At 42.0% G+C, this 16,707-nt stretch overlaps 1 protein-coding gene across 5 annotated transcripts in view; it reads left to right on the forward strand.

Annotated features, from left to right (window-relative positions):
• Positions 1 to 16,707, forward strand: part of MARK2 (microtubule affinity regulating kinase 2) — a 122,564-nt gene that overhangs the window by 70,082 nt on the left and 35,775 nt on the right. For all 5 annotated transcript variants that reach the window (XM_018565339.1, XM_018565347.1, XM_018565354.1 and 2 more), the window contains 5 exons: positions 425 to 473; positions 2,189 to 2,254; positions 7,060 to 7,130; positions 11,940 to 11,996; positions 13,746 to 13,982. In XM_018565339.1, coding sequence (XP_018420841.1) covers positions 425 to 473; positions 2,189 to 2,254; positions 7,060 to 7,130; positions 11,940 to 11,996; positions 13,746 to 13,982 — 480 coding nt within the window. The remainder of the gene's footprint in view (positions 1 to 424; positions 474 to 2,188; positions 2,255 to 7,059; positions 7,131 to 11,939; positions 11,997 to 13,745; positions 13,983 to 16,707) is intronic.

Below are 16,707 nucleotides of genomic sequence, written 5' to 3' on the forward strand. Positions count from 1 at the left end.
TATCTATATATATATATAGATATTTATTACAGTTGTAATAAAATACAACTAAAAATACAACTTTAATGACTTCTTCAGTCTCAAAATGATGCAACCCCGTGAATAGAATCCCTCACAGGAGCAAACATCTGCAAAACAAGTGTTGTCTCAAGCACACCTGATGCAACTAATCAAAGGCTTCATTAGTTGCACCAGGTGTACTTGAGCTAGAACACATGAAATACCTGAACTGGCTCGGAGTCTGTTGAGTGTCACGTTTGACTGCATGTTGGAAATATGGCAAAAGCGTGGTCAAAAAGTGAAGAAATTATTGCAGAGCAGTTGCACTAAAGTTGTGACTCGGAGGCTTTGAAACCAGCTCTTAGTTACATGTAGCAACATATTTATAGTTCTATCCTAAATTATTCTTAATCTTTTCCAACAGCTCTTCAGAGAAGTGCGAATTATGAAGGTTCTGAATCACCCTAACATAGGTAAACTCTCATACTTGTTCCAGCGCTGTTGTCCTATATCCCATAATAAGCCGCTGTCATGTTATTTAGTTCCTGTAAAACACGTCATCAAAGTAAGGTTACGTTAGCAAATTCTTTGTAAGTTAAAAAGGACTGTTTAATAGTTGAGACATTTCAGCTTGCGAATTATGAGAGAACTTAAAGCAGAATTCCAGTCTAGAGCAATATGTATGCACGCTGTGCAGCTTTCGTCCCTTATTTTATCTTATCTGAAGTTTTCTACCCTTAAATTGAAAGAAAAAAAAAATAGGTTGCGTTCTTGGTCTGCTCACATTCCTCTACTCTGGCCTATGGGAGAAGTCAGGTAGTCAGTACACACTGCACTAAACAGTAGAAGACTGTAAACCAGATGTTGTATGTTGCATGTGTTTGCAGGCCAGATCACATTGCACAGACAATAGCCTGTGCTCCGCTTCCACATTCCAAACTACTTCTGTATAATTGGCTTTTACAGCACACATTATTATCTGTATACAATAAGAAATACAGCGAGTCAATTTTACTCGCTAAGAAACAACACTGATTTTACACTCCGCATTACAACGTCTTAGTGTTATATGCAGAATGCTATGTAGGATTCAGTGTACAGAGGGGGTTTGCTCTTTAACTCCTTTTTATGCAGAATAAACTGGCTCTATGGAAATTGTGTGCACTACATAGGACATAACAGCTTTGGTTGACCCCCCCACCCCCCCCTTTCCAACTCCTTCAATTTTATAATTGCCAGCAGGGCCACCCACAGGCCATCTTATGTCCAGTCATCAGCCAAAATAGGAGCTATGTATGCTCAGCTTTAGGCTGTGATTGGGTCTTGTGGCAAGTTTGGTGTCTGCAGACTGCTAGTACTACTGCAATGCCCTTCAGGCCTTGTTCACATCAAATGCAGAGCAGATCTGCATGAGTTTCTGCACATGCAGTGGGTTGTACCGCATTTTTTGCCGTGTTTTTGATGCGTTCAGGGCCTTTTTTGGTTAAATAAAATTGGCTTTCAGTGCGTTCCAGTGCGTTTGCATGTGTTTTTTTTTACATGCTCTGGAACTACTGCGGTGTGAACTAGAGCCCAAAATAGCATTGGAATACATTGGACGCAGTTTTGATCCGGTCTGTAAATGCTCTGCTCCTGGAACGTGCTTGGTGTGAACAAGGCCTTAATGAAAATTCAGAGGCATGCAGTGGGCAGGGCAAGAAGAGAAAACTACAGAGCAACATGTTTTTTTCAGCAAAGCAGCAGAAGCAAAAGCAAATGGAACAAAAAAAGTTTTTTTTTTTAGAAAAAAATTAAATCCTATAGAGGAAGTCTCTATACAAAATAGCAATGTATCTCCAGAAAACTGCTCATGTATTTGCTATATGAACAATGGTGTGAACTGTGCCTGTCCAGTACTTGTCCTTTTTATATACCGTATATACTCGAGTATAAGCCGAGATTTTCAGCCCATTTTTTTGGGTGAAAAGTGCCCCCCTCGGCTTATACTCGAGTCAGCGCCAGCGCGTCATCTTACTTACCTCGCCGAGCGTCACTGTCAATGGGAAATGTATTGTATGTGATTTGCCAAATAATGACAGACTGCATTTTTTTTTATGCTAGATTTGCATTGCTGGGTTTGCTATATTGAGCTATCCTTTTTTGTCTTTTTTTTACGTTTTCTAATTTTGTCTTTTTTTTTTTTCTTCAGTAAAATTATTTGAAGTTATAGAAACCGAGAAGACGCTGTACCTAATAATGGAATATGCCAGTGGAGGTTTGTTTTTTGCTTTTTGTTTTTGTCTTTTATAGTTTCTTTTGAACTCGGAGGAATTGCTAAAAGCAATGGCACGCACACCTTTACAGGTTAATCTGCATTTTTCTTTCTATGGTTATATCAAACTGCTTGCATCAGGATTCGTTTAGGTCTACAATCCACATGTTCAAAGCTTCATATGTGGCAGGCTTTTTTTTTTTTTTTTTACTTTTTAAAGAGCTATTTAAAATTGGTCTTGTAGAATTATCCACTGGCTCAGACCACCGAATTCTACATTTGTGAACCCAGCCTAAATGTTTAAATTATTTCAATTATTTAATGCCCTCACTTTGGCCACAGGTGTACTGTAAGCCCTCATTCACAGGAGAAACGGCCGGCCTGTACAGATCCGTGCTACGTAATCACATGCAGCACCTGTCCTTCCCGGGAGCTGCCCGATACGGCTCATACGGAGTTGTACGGGCCGGCCATTTCTTGTGTGAATGAGGGTTAAAGGTGATTACTGGATAAAATGCTTTCTAGCCTTTTTTTCATTGATATGCATATACCGGAATATACACCAGGGGGCACCAGGTGACTAATTGTAATACATAAATGATTCATTTATAAAGTATATTAAGATTGGAAGGAATGGGGCAAACACAAAATGGGTTACATATTGTTTGGTTAAAAAAATAATGAAAAATGTAGGGGACATTAATAAAAATGCTAAGTGCTTCTAGCTCTGTTCAATGTATGTAGTGGATACAGTTGTCTAATAAAGTCTAAGTCCAGTGAAAACTTAATGTTTGGATTAGAACCCCTGTCAGATTTTTGCTGCAATCCCCGTTAGAGAGATTTCACCTCACTTACTGTCATGATAACAACATGAGTGGAGGGAAACTCTTCACCAGGGACAGACAGCAGTTAAAAAAAAAAAAATCAGTGTCTTAGGCATTCAATTCATACAATTTTAAAGTGACTCTTAGGCCTTGTTCACACCAAGCGCGGAGCAGGTGCAGAGCAGTTGCAGACCGGATCAAAACTGCGTCCAATGTATTCCAATGGTATTTTTTGCTCCAGTTCACATCGCAGCGTGCAGGTCCAGAGCAGGTGAAAAAACTGCAGCAAGCCCTATTTTACCTGCTCTGGAACGCATGCAAACGCATCAAAACGCATGCAAATGCCTGGAACGCACTGAAAGCCCATGCTAAACTAATTTTTTTTTTTTTTTATCAAAAACGTGGCACAACCCACTGCACTGCATGTGCAGAAACCTGAGCGGATCTGCTCTGCATTTGGTGTGAACAAGGCCTTATAGTACCTAATATCATACTATTATACTATTTCTAAAACTTTAAAAGCAATTCTCCCTGCAAAGAAAGCAATCTACTCATCGCTGCCCTGTCTGCACCAACAAACTTCTCTGGTTTGATGAACAAAGCTTGCTCAGAGATCTTCTGCATTTGACCCCTCCAGGTGTATATGAAAGCGGGCTCCCCCCACTGCAGTTGGTGGCTTCCTCCACAGTGGGAAACCAGTCATTCAAAACTCAGGAAGTGTTGAATGCCGAAGGTCTTTAACCAGTTGACATCCGCGGTGTTAAACCCCCTTCCCATCCAGGCCATTTTTCAGTATTCAGCGCTGCGCTACTTTAACTGACATTTATTCCGTCATGCAGCGCTGTACTATTCACTTTTCAAGCTAGAGGAGTTTGATGGTGCGGGCAGTGGGACCCATAAGTATTAATCTCTTTCTTTGCAGGAAGGATTGCTCTTCAAGTTTTAAAAATCATTAGTATTAGTGTTTCAATCTTCTAAACTTTTCATGAGAAACGTATCAGTGCTGCTATTGCTGACCTCATTTGAGAATACTAGTCCCCTGGCTTTCATGCTGATGCTTTGGTGTCAGTGCTGTCAGTCTCTGACCTGGAACAAGCATAGAGATAAGCAGTTCTTTTGGGACATACATTTACAGCATGACTTTCCCTTGCCTGAAAATTATTAGAGACAGACACTGCCAGGCAACTAGCGTTTTCGATAGGGCCAGCAGTCGATGCTCCCCATACTTTTCTCATGACAGATATCCGTTAATGCTACTACACTAAACACATACTTGTTTGCCCACTACATGTGTTTAAATTCATTGAGCCAGGTTTAGCACTCTTGAAGTAGAGGTCTAGGCTGTTAAAACACCGGTCTAAATGCGGTCTTCCATCTGCCTGCTCCCCACTGGCTGCATAGATTTTAGCATATATGCAATTCAACTTTTTCTATGATGTGATGTGACCACAAGGCCCTGACCCTGTGTATTGTGCAGGGCTGAATTCAATAGAGCAGCGACTTCCACTGCTCTGTGTTGTTTAAGGTGGTGACAGTTCCCTCCCACGAACCACACATCTCAGAGGAGATGGATCTTTGTAGTCAAGTAACCGCATAGAAGAAGGAAGGAAAAAGGGAACTTGCATTGCGTTTTTTTTGCTCAATTGTATGCAGTGCAATGGGGAGCAGTGAACTGGCAGCATTTTAGGCTAGGTCCACACCTAGACAATTTGGATGCCGAGCTGGTTTCGTACGATTGTTCATTGAAAACAACACGGTTATCAATGCATAGAGATGTCTGGGACCCAAACCGGGCGACAACCGCCTGAAAATCGATCCTGCACCTTTTCGTGTGACAGGTGATTTTGTCCATGCGACAAACCGCAGAGGTGTGTATTGACTTCAATGTGAATCTGTGTTTTGCACAATATCTCGCCTAGGTGTGAACCTAGCATGAGACCCCATTCACACTGAGCTACATTAGAAAAAGCGTAGCACTACTTTTGGCATGGACTTCGTAGCTGCTACATTGGGCTGTATCCAATCAAAAGCGGTCTTGATGTCACATATTAAGCCAAATCGCATGAAATCCAACGAAAAATAGGTCATGTTCAAGCGACAAGCTTGCGCTACAAGCTACAGGCGACATTGAGCACATTGAGCTGTGACATGTGAACCGCCCCTTTGAAATGCATTGGATGAGCTGATGTGTTGAGCGATTTTTGAGCTGAAATCGCGCTACAAATTCGCTCAGTGTGAATGGGGTCTGAAGCTGCGGTGTTATATAACCTAAACAGAAAACATTAGGAAGAATGCCAGTGACCACTGAAGCTGCAGCCTGTGTTCCTTTTAGCTTATGGCAAAGTTAGCCTAATTCTGTGGTGTGCATCTTTTTTGCACTGGGCATCACTCATTGGGCATTAGAAGCATGCATCAGACACCCCATTATGACACCCATTTATGAGGGACCATAAACATATACCCTAAAGTTAATTTCTATGGAAGATCTATTTCATCCTTATGTGCTTCCAATCCACTGTATTGCATAAAAACAAATTATGATGTTTTTGGTTGCAAAGGCTCATAGGTGCTTTCTTGTCATAACAAATAATGAAAGTGCAGGTTCACTTTCATAAAATTTTCTACCTATAACATATCTGCTACATTTCTTCGTTTTTTTTCTGAAAAGGTTAAAAAAAAGTTTTTCAGGACAGCACGAGTGTCGGAAGGCCTTTTCTTTATGCAGCTGTATGCATGGGGCCAAAGCTAACCACACGCTATTGTTCAGGAAAAGAAAAGCTGTGTTTTTTTGCAGCTGAGTGCATAAGCCTGAAACCTTTTCCCTGTCTTTCTGTAATGCATAACAAATTCAAATTCACGTATGTGTATTTAAGACAACTGTTACTTAATTGAATGTAATTTAATAAATATAAAATAATCTGGAATCTAGAATAGCCCTGTACTCACATGCAGTTCCCCCCACACTTCGCTGAACTGCCTTAATATCAGGACATTAAGAAATGCATACTTTTTGTTCCTGTCAAAGCTTACTCGCATCTTTCTGCCTCACTGGCCAATAGGAAATTTTGCAGGAAGGGTTGCCAAGCTTCAACATTTCCAGAAGTGTGAGAGATTTGCTTATCAGAATGGCACAAATTTGGGGTTAACGCAGGGCTCGGAGGCTACTGCAACATGCACCTCTAAGTGCCTGTACCTTTTTATGCCCAATACCGATTTTTTCTTTTATTATAGAGTTTTAACTGCAGTAAATACATGTGTGCAGTAACACATAGGTGTGCATAAGACTTCAGGCTCATAGTTGTGGACAGAAACAGAATACATATGAATCAACCACTGCAGATTGAATTTATACAACGCCCAGCAATCTGGAAGCTTAGCATTGAGGTGCCTGTCATCACCATAGAGATCTAATTTAGCTGTGCAAAGTGAGCCTCTACATATTCCTGTAGGGAGCCACATCAATTTTAAGTTTCATGCTCACCCAGTAAGCAGTTTCACTAATCACCTATTCAGAACCTGCCCTGTTGCAGCCTGCCAGTTTCTGTTCATTTTTTTTTCTCCACATCTCCGAACTCTTATGTCTGTAGCATGAAGAAAGAAGCTTACACTAATCATACAGGCAGAGCAGGGAGTGGGGTGCCAGAACAACATCCAGGGGTGCCATTGGCACTATGGTGTATAGAGTACCACATTCCTAGCCATGAGGGTTAGGTCCAGATGGCAAAGTAATAGAGCTGTTTACAGGAGTCAGGGTAATTTCAGTTATACTGGCAACTACCATTTGTCTACCCCCAGGCTAGGGTTTACACAAGCTTATTCCTGTAATTAAATGAATGTGCTGCTGCCAGACAGTAGTGCCTCCCCCTAAAATGCTGCAGGTACGGAGCAATATTTTACACACATACTTTTGAATTGAGACAATGCACATATCTATTGACTGTGATTTTCAACTAAATATCAACTCATTGTAATCTCTTTTTATAGGTGAGGTTTTTGATTATTTGGTTGCTCATGGAAGAATGAAAGAAAAGGAGGCACGTGCAAAGTTTAGGCAGGTGGGTTTACCATGTTTACACTGCCACGTGACAGATCTGTTTGCCTGTACAACTGGCTATCAATAAACTTTACTTTACAATGAATTGCAGAGGATACAACATAATGTTAGCATTTTCTCATCTTATATATTGAGTAGTAAAAAAGTAAAGTAATTCACAAGTTGAAAAAGAACTTTGCAAAGGTTATATTTACTGGCCCAGTAAGCAAGGTGACGGTGTGTTCACATCAATCACGTTCTAGCAAAAATCCACTTTTGTGTATTGTCCAGTGAAGAACACAGCTTGATGATGATTAGGCAACCTAGTTTTATTCTGCTGCCTACAGGAGAGATTGACACTAGGCAAATAGAAAACTGAAGTCCATCCTTGAGGCTATAACCCAGGGGTGCCCACAAGGTCGATCGCGATCTACCAGTCGATCGCGTAGCGATCACTGGTAGATCGCACTGTCCTCTCCTCCCGCCGCTTCTCTGGATCCCCCGCTGCTCTCCCCAGCGGGGATCCGAGAAGAAGTGAAGGAACCGGCGGCGGAGCACATTAGTGCCTGCATTCCGGTCCAGTGCGATCTGCAAAAATAGTGCTCGCAGAATTTTTGCGGATCGCACTGGACTGGAGCACAGGCACTAATGCAGGCGATCGCACACGCCCCCTCCCGCCCCTGAATGCAGGTGTTTTTTAGTTGCTAGATCTCAATGAGCTCCTCATTTGAAAAGTAGATCTCCAGATGAAAAATAGTGGGCGCCCCTGCTATAACCCTTCCCAGTTTTGCTGAGTGTGCTCAGGAAAGTGGATTTGTTCTCTTCAGCTCTGCTGTTTTCTGTTCTTTTGGAAGATTTTTTTTTTTACCATCAACAGCTGCAGGTAGTTTCAGAACAGCTACTGAGATCCTGAAAGTATTTCCAGTCAGCCCACAAGCACAGGTTTCCCCATTTTATCAAGTAGAAAAACATTCTCTGCAACAGCCCAGTATTATTTTGGAAGGTTTGCTAGTCAAACTTTGGTTTTCTCAGTTCATTAAATACACTGGTGCTTTCTCGGTAATGCTCCTGCAGTCAGCAGTGACAACCCCTCTGTGTTCCAGTTAGCACGGGAATGTATTTTCAGGCCAGGCCAGTACATCTGCGTTTCCTTGTGGAGTGATTGTGCTCAGATTTGTAACTGTTCCTGTGCCTGGCTCCGTAGATCAACTATTGTGAGTACCTAACAGGCTGTATGCTGTGTGGAAATTTTTTTTATGTTTCATACTGAAGCAGCTGTAGCTGACTGGCCATTCGTAGATGTATGCACGTAGTGATTTAAGCCGAGTACACTGCCAGGGGCAAGTCATAGTGAGTCACCTCTGGAGAACTCAGACCATCGGCTGTAGCCTGACCAAAGAAAACAATGTGAGACCTGGTTCCATGTCTCTGCTCTCCATAGAAGATGATCCTTCCTTTTATAGACCCTACTGACAAGAAGTTGGAAGCGATTTTCTATCCCATCTATGGCCTGGTGGGCTCTACCCTTCAACCCATGTTCTCCTCCACATTCATTTCCCAGCCTTTAGCTGACTGGTCTAAACTGATAAGTAAGAATATGGCTGTCGCTGGTGTTTACATGCAAATAATTGATTGAGTTGACCAGATGGCGTTGTTTTCAACTTTGTGCGATGCAGCACTGGATGCTAGCTGGGTTGTGTCTCTGATGACCCTTTCTTCTGTCCAGATTTGCAAAGATCTGGAATGATTGCTGGTCACATGGCAACAATGTAAGAAAGCTTTGTTAAAACGACCCTTCATGGCAAACCCACCTTTTTGATTCTTCGCTGGACAAAACATTAAAAAGGCTCCGGGGAAAAAGTGCTCATCCCAGCTATTCAATAATAAGGATCAGTGGCGCAGATCGACCCTTTATCCTTTTATCCTATCAGAAAATGCCGTGGCTCCTCCAAGTCATGTTTTCGTTCCCATAGCCACAATTAATTTTTACCTTTTACTTTACTTTTTAGGTAAACCACATCCATTGTATTAGGTATTTTATGATTACGGTTTATAATCTGGGTAATTCTGCACACCATTGTTAACATGCGTGTAAAGTGTCGTAAAGCTGAATGCTGAAGGCAAATATAAAGGACAAATTATTGCAGCTCTGTAATTACCTCATTAAATGTAGTTTTTAAATGCAGGCAATGAAAGTACCTGAATTTGACCTGGTATTAGCCTCTTGTAATCCCTATGCAGCAGAGCTAAAGTGTGGGAAGAGGTAGCAGCACAAGAAGCCAATTGGCTTAGGTTGTGACAAGAAGCATGCTGATAAGAGGTCAAAACAGAATAACGGAGAAGTAAGCTTATCACTGAGCTGCTTGTCCTTTCAAGTCCCTTTTTAAACAAGGCCACTTGCACTTTATAAATATTAGAGGTGCACCGAAATGGAAGTTTCAGGCCAAAACCGAAAATATAGATTTCCCATTCAGCGCTTTCTTTCTGCCACTACTAGATGTATTAATTTTATTGGCAAATATAATTCAACCCACATCCTCTGTGTCCAGGTTGTTCTGGACCAGCCCCAACCTCAAGTGTCATAAATATTTATTAGGGGTGCACCAAAATTTCGGCTGCCAAAACAGATTGGCCGAAAATGGTACTTTGGGCAAAATGTACTGCTTTTTTTGGCCAAAAATACAATGCATCCCTAGCATCTCTCCTCCCCGCTGGGCGCTGCTCTGTGTCCCTTCTAACACAGAGCAGCACCCAGCAGGGAGGAGACAAACTGCCAGAGGCCGAGCGGGTGGGGAGGAGAGAGCTGTCCGCTGTCACAGGAGGTCGAGTTCTCTTCCCACTCGGTCTCCTGTGAGAGGCAGGTCAGGATGGAGAGCTGTGAGGGAAGGAAACAGCTGTCACAGGATGAGGAGCTGGTGATCTGGGGAGAAAAGAGCTGTCAGTCCTGTCACAGGAGGCCAAGCTCTCCTCCCCACACCGCAGGCTCAGCCTCCTGTGACACTGAGTTAGGATGGAGAGCGGTTACAAGCAGTCAGCGATCAGCTGATCGCTGACTGCTTGTAAATAATTGAGGCCATAGTATGTTTACGGTGTCTCCAATTATGAATGAACAGGAAGTGCTCTACATCACTCCCTGTTCATTCATGATTGTGTACATGATAAACATATCTCCACAGGTTATGAATGAACAAGAGCACTCAGTATAGAGGCTTTGTGTTCATTCATAAAAAGCCCCCTATGTGATAGCCAATTTACACTGACCGGTCCTCTTTATGGAGACATCAGGGGATTTAAAACCCCTATTGTCACCTAGGGACTCCCAAATAAGCTGATGAAGCGGAGATCTGCTTCACCACCTTGTCTCTTGCTTCTGTAGCCGGAGAATGACAACTGAATGTGGAAGTGATATACATCACTCGCTCATTCACAGACCGGATCAGAGGGAGATAATGTGCTGATCTCCGTTCACAGAGCCGCCAGCTCTACAGCTGCCTAAACGCTTGTATGTAAACAACCATCGCTTGTCCGCGCCGCCCAACGGAAGGGGCAGGCAAAAGGATGTTTGCAAAATGCCCAGCTGCATCTAGGAAGCCACAGTCCCACCCGTTCAATAACAAGATGACACAAAGAAGCTCTGGAAGCAAAATCTGCAGCTGATCATCCCTTTGCACACACATTCCCTGTTCATATCTCCTGCAGTATACCTCCCCCATGCTCATACATCCCTGACAGCATAGATCATTAGCATTTTAGTTCCCTGCTGTACACCCATCCTCCACTCCACGGCCTTGTTGCTTCTGCACAGGAGAGCAAGGAAAGAAGGGGTGAGCTACTACATTCACCTAAAGCTCTCACTGCACTACTGTTTGGGAAGGAATGGGGGGTGCTATTGTGTGGAGAGGAGTGAAGAGGTGCACCATGGGTGTGTTCTTAGAACTCAAGCTCCATCTCCCCATTACAGAATGTCAGTGATGAGAGTAAACAGGCTGAATCTGAAGCGGTCTAATGTTGGTAAACATTGCTATTTAGCCGCAAGAGGAGTCTGAAGAAGCAGTTGAAATGTACATGTAATTGCAAATTTAGCGGAATACAGAGTAGATTAAAGGAGAACTATGAGGTGAGTGCTTTTCACTCACCTCATAGTTCTAGCCGACCTGTGACAATGAGACCGTCAGAGGTCGGCTCAGTAGATCGGGAGGTGAGCGAACACATAACAGCGTTTGCTCACCTCTCGATCCTGTCACGGCTCTCTGACGTGACAGAGGAGGGGCTGGATTCCCCCCTCCCCGCTCCAATCCGCCAGCGCTGACTGGCGGAACGTACGGGGTAGGGGGCGGGTACAGCTGGCTCTGCCTCTAGATAGGCAGAGGCAGCTGTCAGTCACGCAGCTGGGCGGATCCAGACATAATTGTCGGGATCCGCTTCAGGTGCGGCGTCTTAGTATACCGCGAGCTGCTGCTTAGGGTGATGGGAGGACGCTAGTTTGTGTCCTCCCGTTACCCTAAAGAGAACTATGGGGAAAAGCCCTAACCCCATAGTTCTCCTCTAAACAGGATTTTAGGGAAACTAGCCTTGTTACTTTGGAAATCTTTTGCACCATAATTATAGACCTAAATGACAGGTTTTGGATATATTGCAAGGTCATGAGAATGGTGGAAGTGCTCTTGGCTTTTTTTTTTTTTCTTTGTATGCAGTTGATCAAGTCTTATTGCGTTAGTGTTCAAAATGTGCTACAAGATTACATTTGTAATGTACGCATCTTTGTCGGTAGACAGATTAATATTGTTACTACTGTCTTTGCTGAAAATTCTCGTGTCATTTTCTTTTCCAGATTGTTTCTGCTGTTCAGTATTGTCACCAAAAGTTTATCGTACACAGAGACTTAAAGGTAAGGCATTATTGGTGTGAGCAAAGCTATTTAATGTATTTTAACTTCTGATTTTTTTTTTTTTGTATTTTTTCCATAGGAATTTTGTCCTTTTTAATAATTCTGCCCTATTAATAAATGCATAAAAACTTTAACATACATTGAGGCATACAGGACTGTTGACTAAGTTATTCTTGGACAAATGTGTTATTCTGCCACCTTCGTTGTATTGTTAGCAAATGTTTTTCATTTTTATTTTTTTTTAATCAATCTACTTGATGCACCACAGATATTTTGTTCTTCAGTGATTTTAAGCAAGACTTGGAAAACGTGGCTTAGACTAGTCTCTACATAGAAGCTATGCGGATCAGCATTTAATACTGATAGACAATAACTGTTACTGCTGGGGCAAGTGAGCGCTAATGTAATCTGCTAGGTGTAGTGTTCCACGCTCATGAAGTTTTGCAAAAATAGTGTCCTTATTTACATATTTTGTGTTTTAACTTTGAAATGAAGAAAAAGTTTCCTTTTTATCGTTACATTTTTTTAAATTCCCTTTTCTTATTCTTTGACTTTAATATTAGATGTGGGACACAGGTTTTACTTTAGCCTTTTCAACTTTTTCCCCTTGGAAATATATTTTGCGGTTTGACCACAGTTTATTTAAAAACATTCCCATTTCCGTTTTGTTTGATAACAGTATTTCCTTCCCTTTAAGTCGTAGAGCAGAGCAGCTCTCAGCATTGGAAAATTTGCTCTTAAAATTAAGTGTTTTTATCCTTCTGTGTGTGCTCATTGTTTTACAATTTGTTAAATGAAATCATATTCTGGTCTTTGCTATCCAGATTATCTTTTATATGAACATTTGTACTAAGCGCCACAAAATGATGATCTTAAAGTCAAAGTAGATATAATAGAAAAATAAATATAGGTCAAGCCAGGGTCTTAAATTCATCATATAGATCATAGAAGTGATTCAGGAATTCCATTTATTCCAGAATGAATCATGGGTATCATGGTGTTGGGCTAATAGTTATTCCATCCTCAGTATGTGACACAGCTTTATTATCTAGTCATGGATCGAAGGGGTTTTTATTAGTAGTCTAGTATCTAGGAGTGGCCACCGATGGGAAGAATTGTTAGAGATTTCTTGGCTGCTGCAAGGGAACCAGGGAAGACGGAGAGCAAAGCCTTTGAAATTTGTCCCAGGAAGGTTATGCTTATGTAAAATTAAATAAATCCTTAAAGAGAAACTCAACATTAACATTTTTGTTAAAAATCTTAAAAAAACAAAAACCTATTTAATTCCTGTACAAGCCATTCTGTAATTTAGTGTTATTAAATTATATTTCCATTCAAAAGTGCAACTGCTGTCATTTTCTAAAACTGTTTCAATACAATGTGGTGACCTGGAGGTGTTCTTTATGCAGTTGGTGTACAGAACGCCCCCAGAAATATCACTTCCTGCTTTTGTGATTAGCTGGCACTGCCACGCCTCAGAACGCATGGAGACTTTGTGTATGCGATCCCTTGTGTTCCGGATACGGGACAGTGCGATGAGCGCACTGGCTGGTGGCAACAAGCCCTTAAAGTCGATCTTTAGCCAAACATGTATTACCCCATTCAGATTTTTCTTTGTCTGTCGTGCTGGGGGAATTCTCTTTACTTCCTGCTTTTGTCAACTTTAAATAGCTATTGATTAACTGATTATTTTGACAGTATATTTTATCAGTGTATGTACTACGTTTTCACGCATCTCTTCTTGCTTAGGCGGAAAACCTGCTTCTGGACTCCGATATGAATATAAAAATTGCTGATTTTGGCTTCAGCAACGAATTTACTTTTGGAAACAAGCTGGATACATTCTGTGGAAGTCCGCCATATGCAGCCCCTGAACTTTTTCAGGGAAAGAAGTATGATGGGCCTGAGGTGGATGTGTGGAGTCTTGGGGTTATCCTTTATACATTGGTCAGCGGTTCTCTGCCTTTTGATGGCCAAAATTTAAAGGTATTTGCCTGTTAAGGAAACGTCCAATGTCGTTAATTCTTGCAGATTTGTGTGAATAAGATACTTTATTAATGCCTGAGTGTACAGATATGTAGTGGCCATTTTATTCCCTAGTAATACAGAAAGTTGCACTTTATAATTTTAGATATTGTACTTGGTGGACCTTGCACAAAAATTGCAAGGTCTGCTTACTAGGTGTGGCTCCTGTTCACCATCTCAAAAACAAAGAAAAACAAATAAAACACCTGTAGAGGATAAAAAAAGTTTGGTTAATATACTAATCATATGCCTCCTTCTGCCTTTGGCTCCTAGGCAAGGGTGACCAGCTAAACAAAGGCAACCACACAAATAAATTTATACCTAGCCTTTTAAAGTAAGGTGCATATACAAAGGCTATGCACAGTACAAACACAAATTTCCCAGCACATTTACCAGCTAGCCTGCATGGGAGGTGTTGCGATCCTTCCAGCAGGATTCTGGATATTGCAAGAAGATGCTACTGCACTGTGCTGTAGTTTTTATCCTGCATTTCCATGGGCGATTGGGAGAAGGGGCCACACTACATAAATGGACCTCACTTTAGTGACAAATATGTGTTTGACTGTTTTTAGATTTTAGATGACTGTTTTCTCTTCAAAGTGTAATTCACTTATCTGCGCCAAGCTCTTTAAGGTTTATCTTCAAATCTAAATCCTGGACATTACCGCAAGATCTTAAACGGCAACATTGTTCTAAATTCATGTTAAGCCATAGCACTGTGGTACCAAAAAGTCAAGGATATGTACAAGATAGCATTTTTGAATGAACCACACCGGGTAGTTTCACAGTAGTTCTATAGTGTCCTTGGAGAAATAATCCTACGGAAATAAGTCTTTCCTGTGTATATGTATATGTATATATATATATATATGTGTGTGTGTTTAAACCACTTGAATCCTTGGTTCTTTTCTTCTTCTCCCTTAAAGGAGAACTATGGGGTTAAGGCTTTTCCCCGTAGTTCTCCTTAGGGTAACGGGAGGACACAAACTAGCGTCCTCCCGTCACCCTAGGCTCAGTATACCGCGAGCTGTAGCTCGCGGTATACTGAGACGCCGCAGTGTACCGCGAGCTGCTGCTCGCAGTATACTGAGACAATTATGCTGGGTGACTGACAGCTAGGCAATCTAGAGGCAGAGCCAGCTGTACCCTCCCCCGTCCGTTCCGCCAGTCAGCGCTGGCGGGGAGGGGGGAATCCAGCCCCTCCCCTGTCACGACAGAGAGCCGTGACAGGATCGAGAGGTGAGCGAACGCCGGTATGTGTTCGCTCACCTCCCGATCTACTGAGCCGACCTGTGACAGTCTCATTGTCACAGGTCGGCTAGAACTATGAGGTGAGTGAAAAGCACTCCCCTCATAGTTCTCCTTTTAACTCTCCGTTTGCACATTATATTGTTAGTAAATTTGGTGTGTGTATATGTAAATATGTATGTGTGTGGGGAATAAACCGTGAAAGATTCTCATGTCCTGCAATTTTTCTCAGCGCAGTGTTTGCATAAGTTGTGCAGCACCAAATTATAATTTGTCCCAAAATATAATTGACAAAGTCTGCTGAATAAAATATCACATTAGTGCAACTTGTACGCAACATAGTGGAATTATAAAGCTCCATGTAAATATACAGTATTTGCTTTCACTTTCGGAGAGAGCCTTATTTCCCTTTTGACAATACGTTGTGACGCACACTAGGGGAAGAAGTGATTTGCATACGTTTTTAGTGTAACATTAAGATTTTCAGGTCGACGAGGACACAAATTAGCACAATGGCAACTTTTTCACAGTTTTGCATATGGGAGCATTTAAAGCTTGTGCAGGGAATGCAAATGTCACCCAGATGATCTGATGTCATGGTTGCTAACTGGGAATTAACCTGGGGAGGGAATAACACACCTGTGTAGCAGCAGATGTTTTTTTAATAGTGATATAGTGCTGGCTGCACACAGCCAGCCGTAGATCACTGTAGCAGTGATCTGTTGCTGCAGTAAGATGCTTGACAGCTGTAACAGCTCTATCCCAGCCTCTGTATTAAGAGGAAGTGCTGTGACTTCACTTCTGAAGTCACTATAATCCCAATGTAAACATTATGTGTAAACATGATGTATACATTTTACTTCTATGGCACGCTTCTGTGGAGTGAGCTTAAGAGCTGATCGTTTCACCTCCTGCGCTTGGTGCTAGATCCCAAATGTCAGACGGCTATAGACAAATCCATCCAGCACCTAAATGACACTCCCGGTCAGTGACCCTGAATGCCACTGGGAGTGTACAGCCAGCTGCCTGTAATACCATATTATAGCTCAAAAAATAGAACAGGCAAGCAACCCCATAATGAGCCTCCATTTGAGGGCTCAATAGAACGAACGGGGGGGGGCCAGAAGTAAAAGGGAAGGAACATGCTTTTGAAATTTTTTTCTTTGTCACTTGTTTGTTGAGCCTTTAAACAACTGTGGCTCATTCTATTATATTGTAGCTGTTTCTGTTTTATATGTCACAAATAGCTGGTGTTTACAGTGCTAGTTTTGGCAGGGGCCCGCAGGAGCCACTGAGAGTGGCCACAGTTTTAAAGTAGTACTGAGAGGAATAGCTACTACCCTAGTGTAATTTGGAAATGGCGATTTGGACTCGAATATAAATTATGGGTTGAGATCCAAATTGGGTGTCGGGCATGTTTGAGTGGGTTGCCATTTGA

This window comes from Nanorana parkeri, unplaced genomic scaffold (assembly GCF_000935625.1).
Source record: "Nanorana parkeri isolate BGI_ZX_2015 unplaced genomic scaffold, ASM93562v1 scaffold25, whole genome shotgun sequence".
Lineage (NCBI taxonomy): Eukaryota > Metazoa > Chordata > Amphibia > Anura > Dicroglossidae > Nanorana > Nanorana parkeri.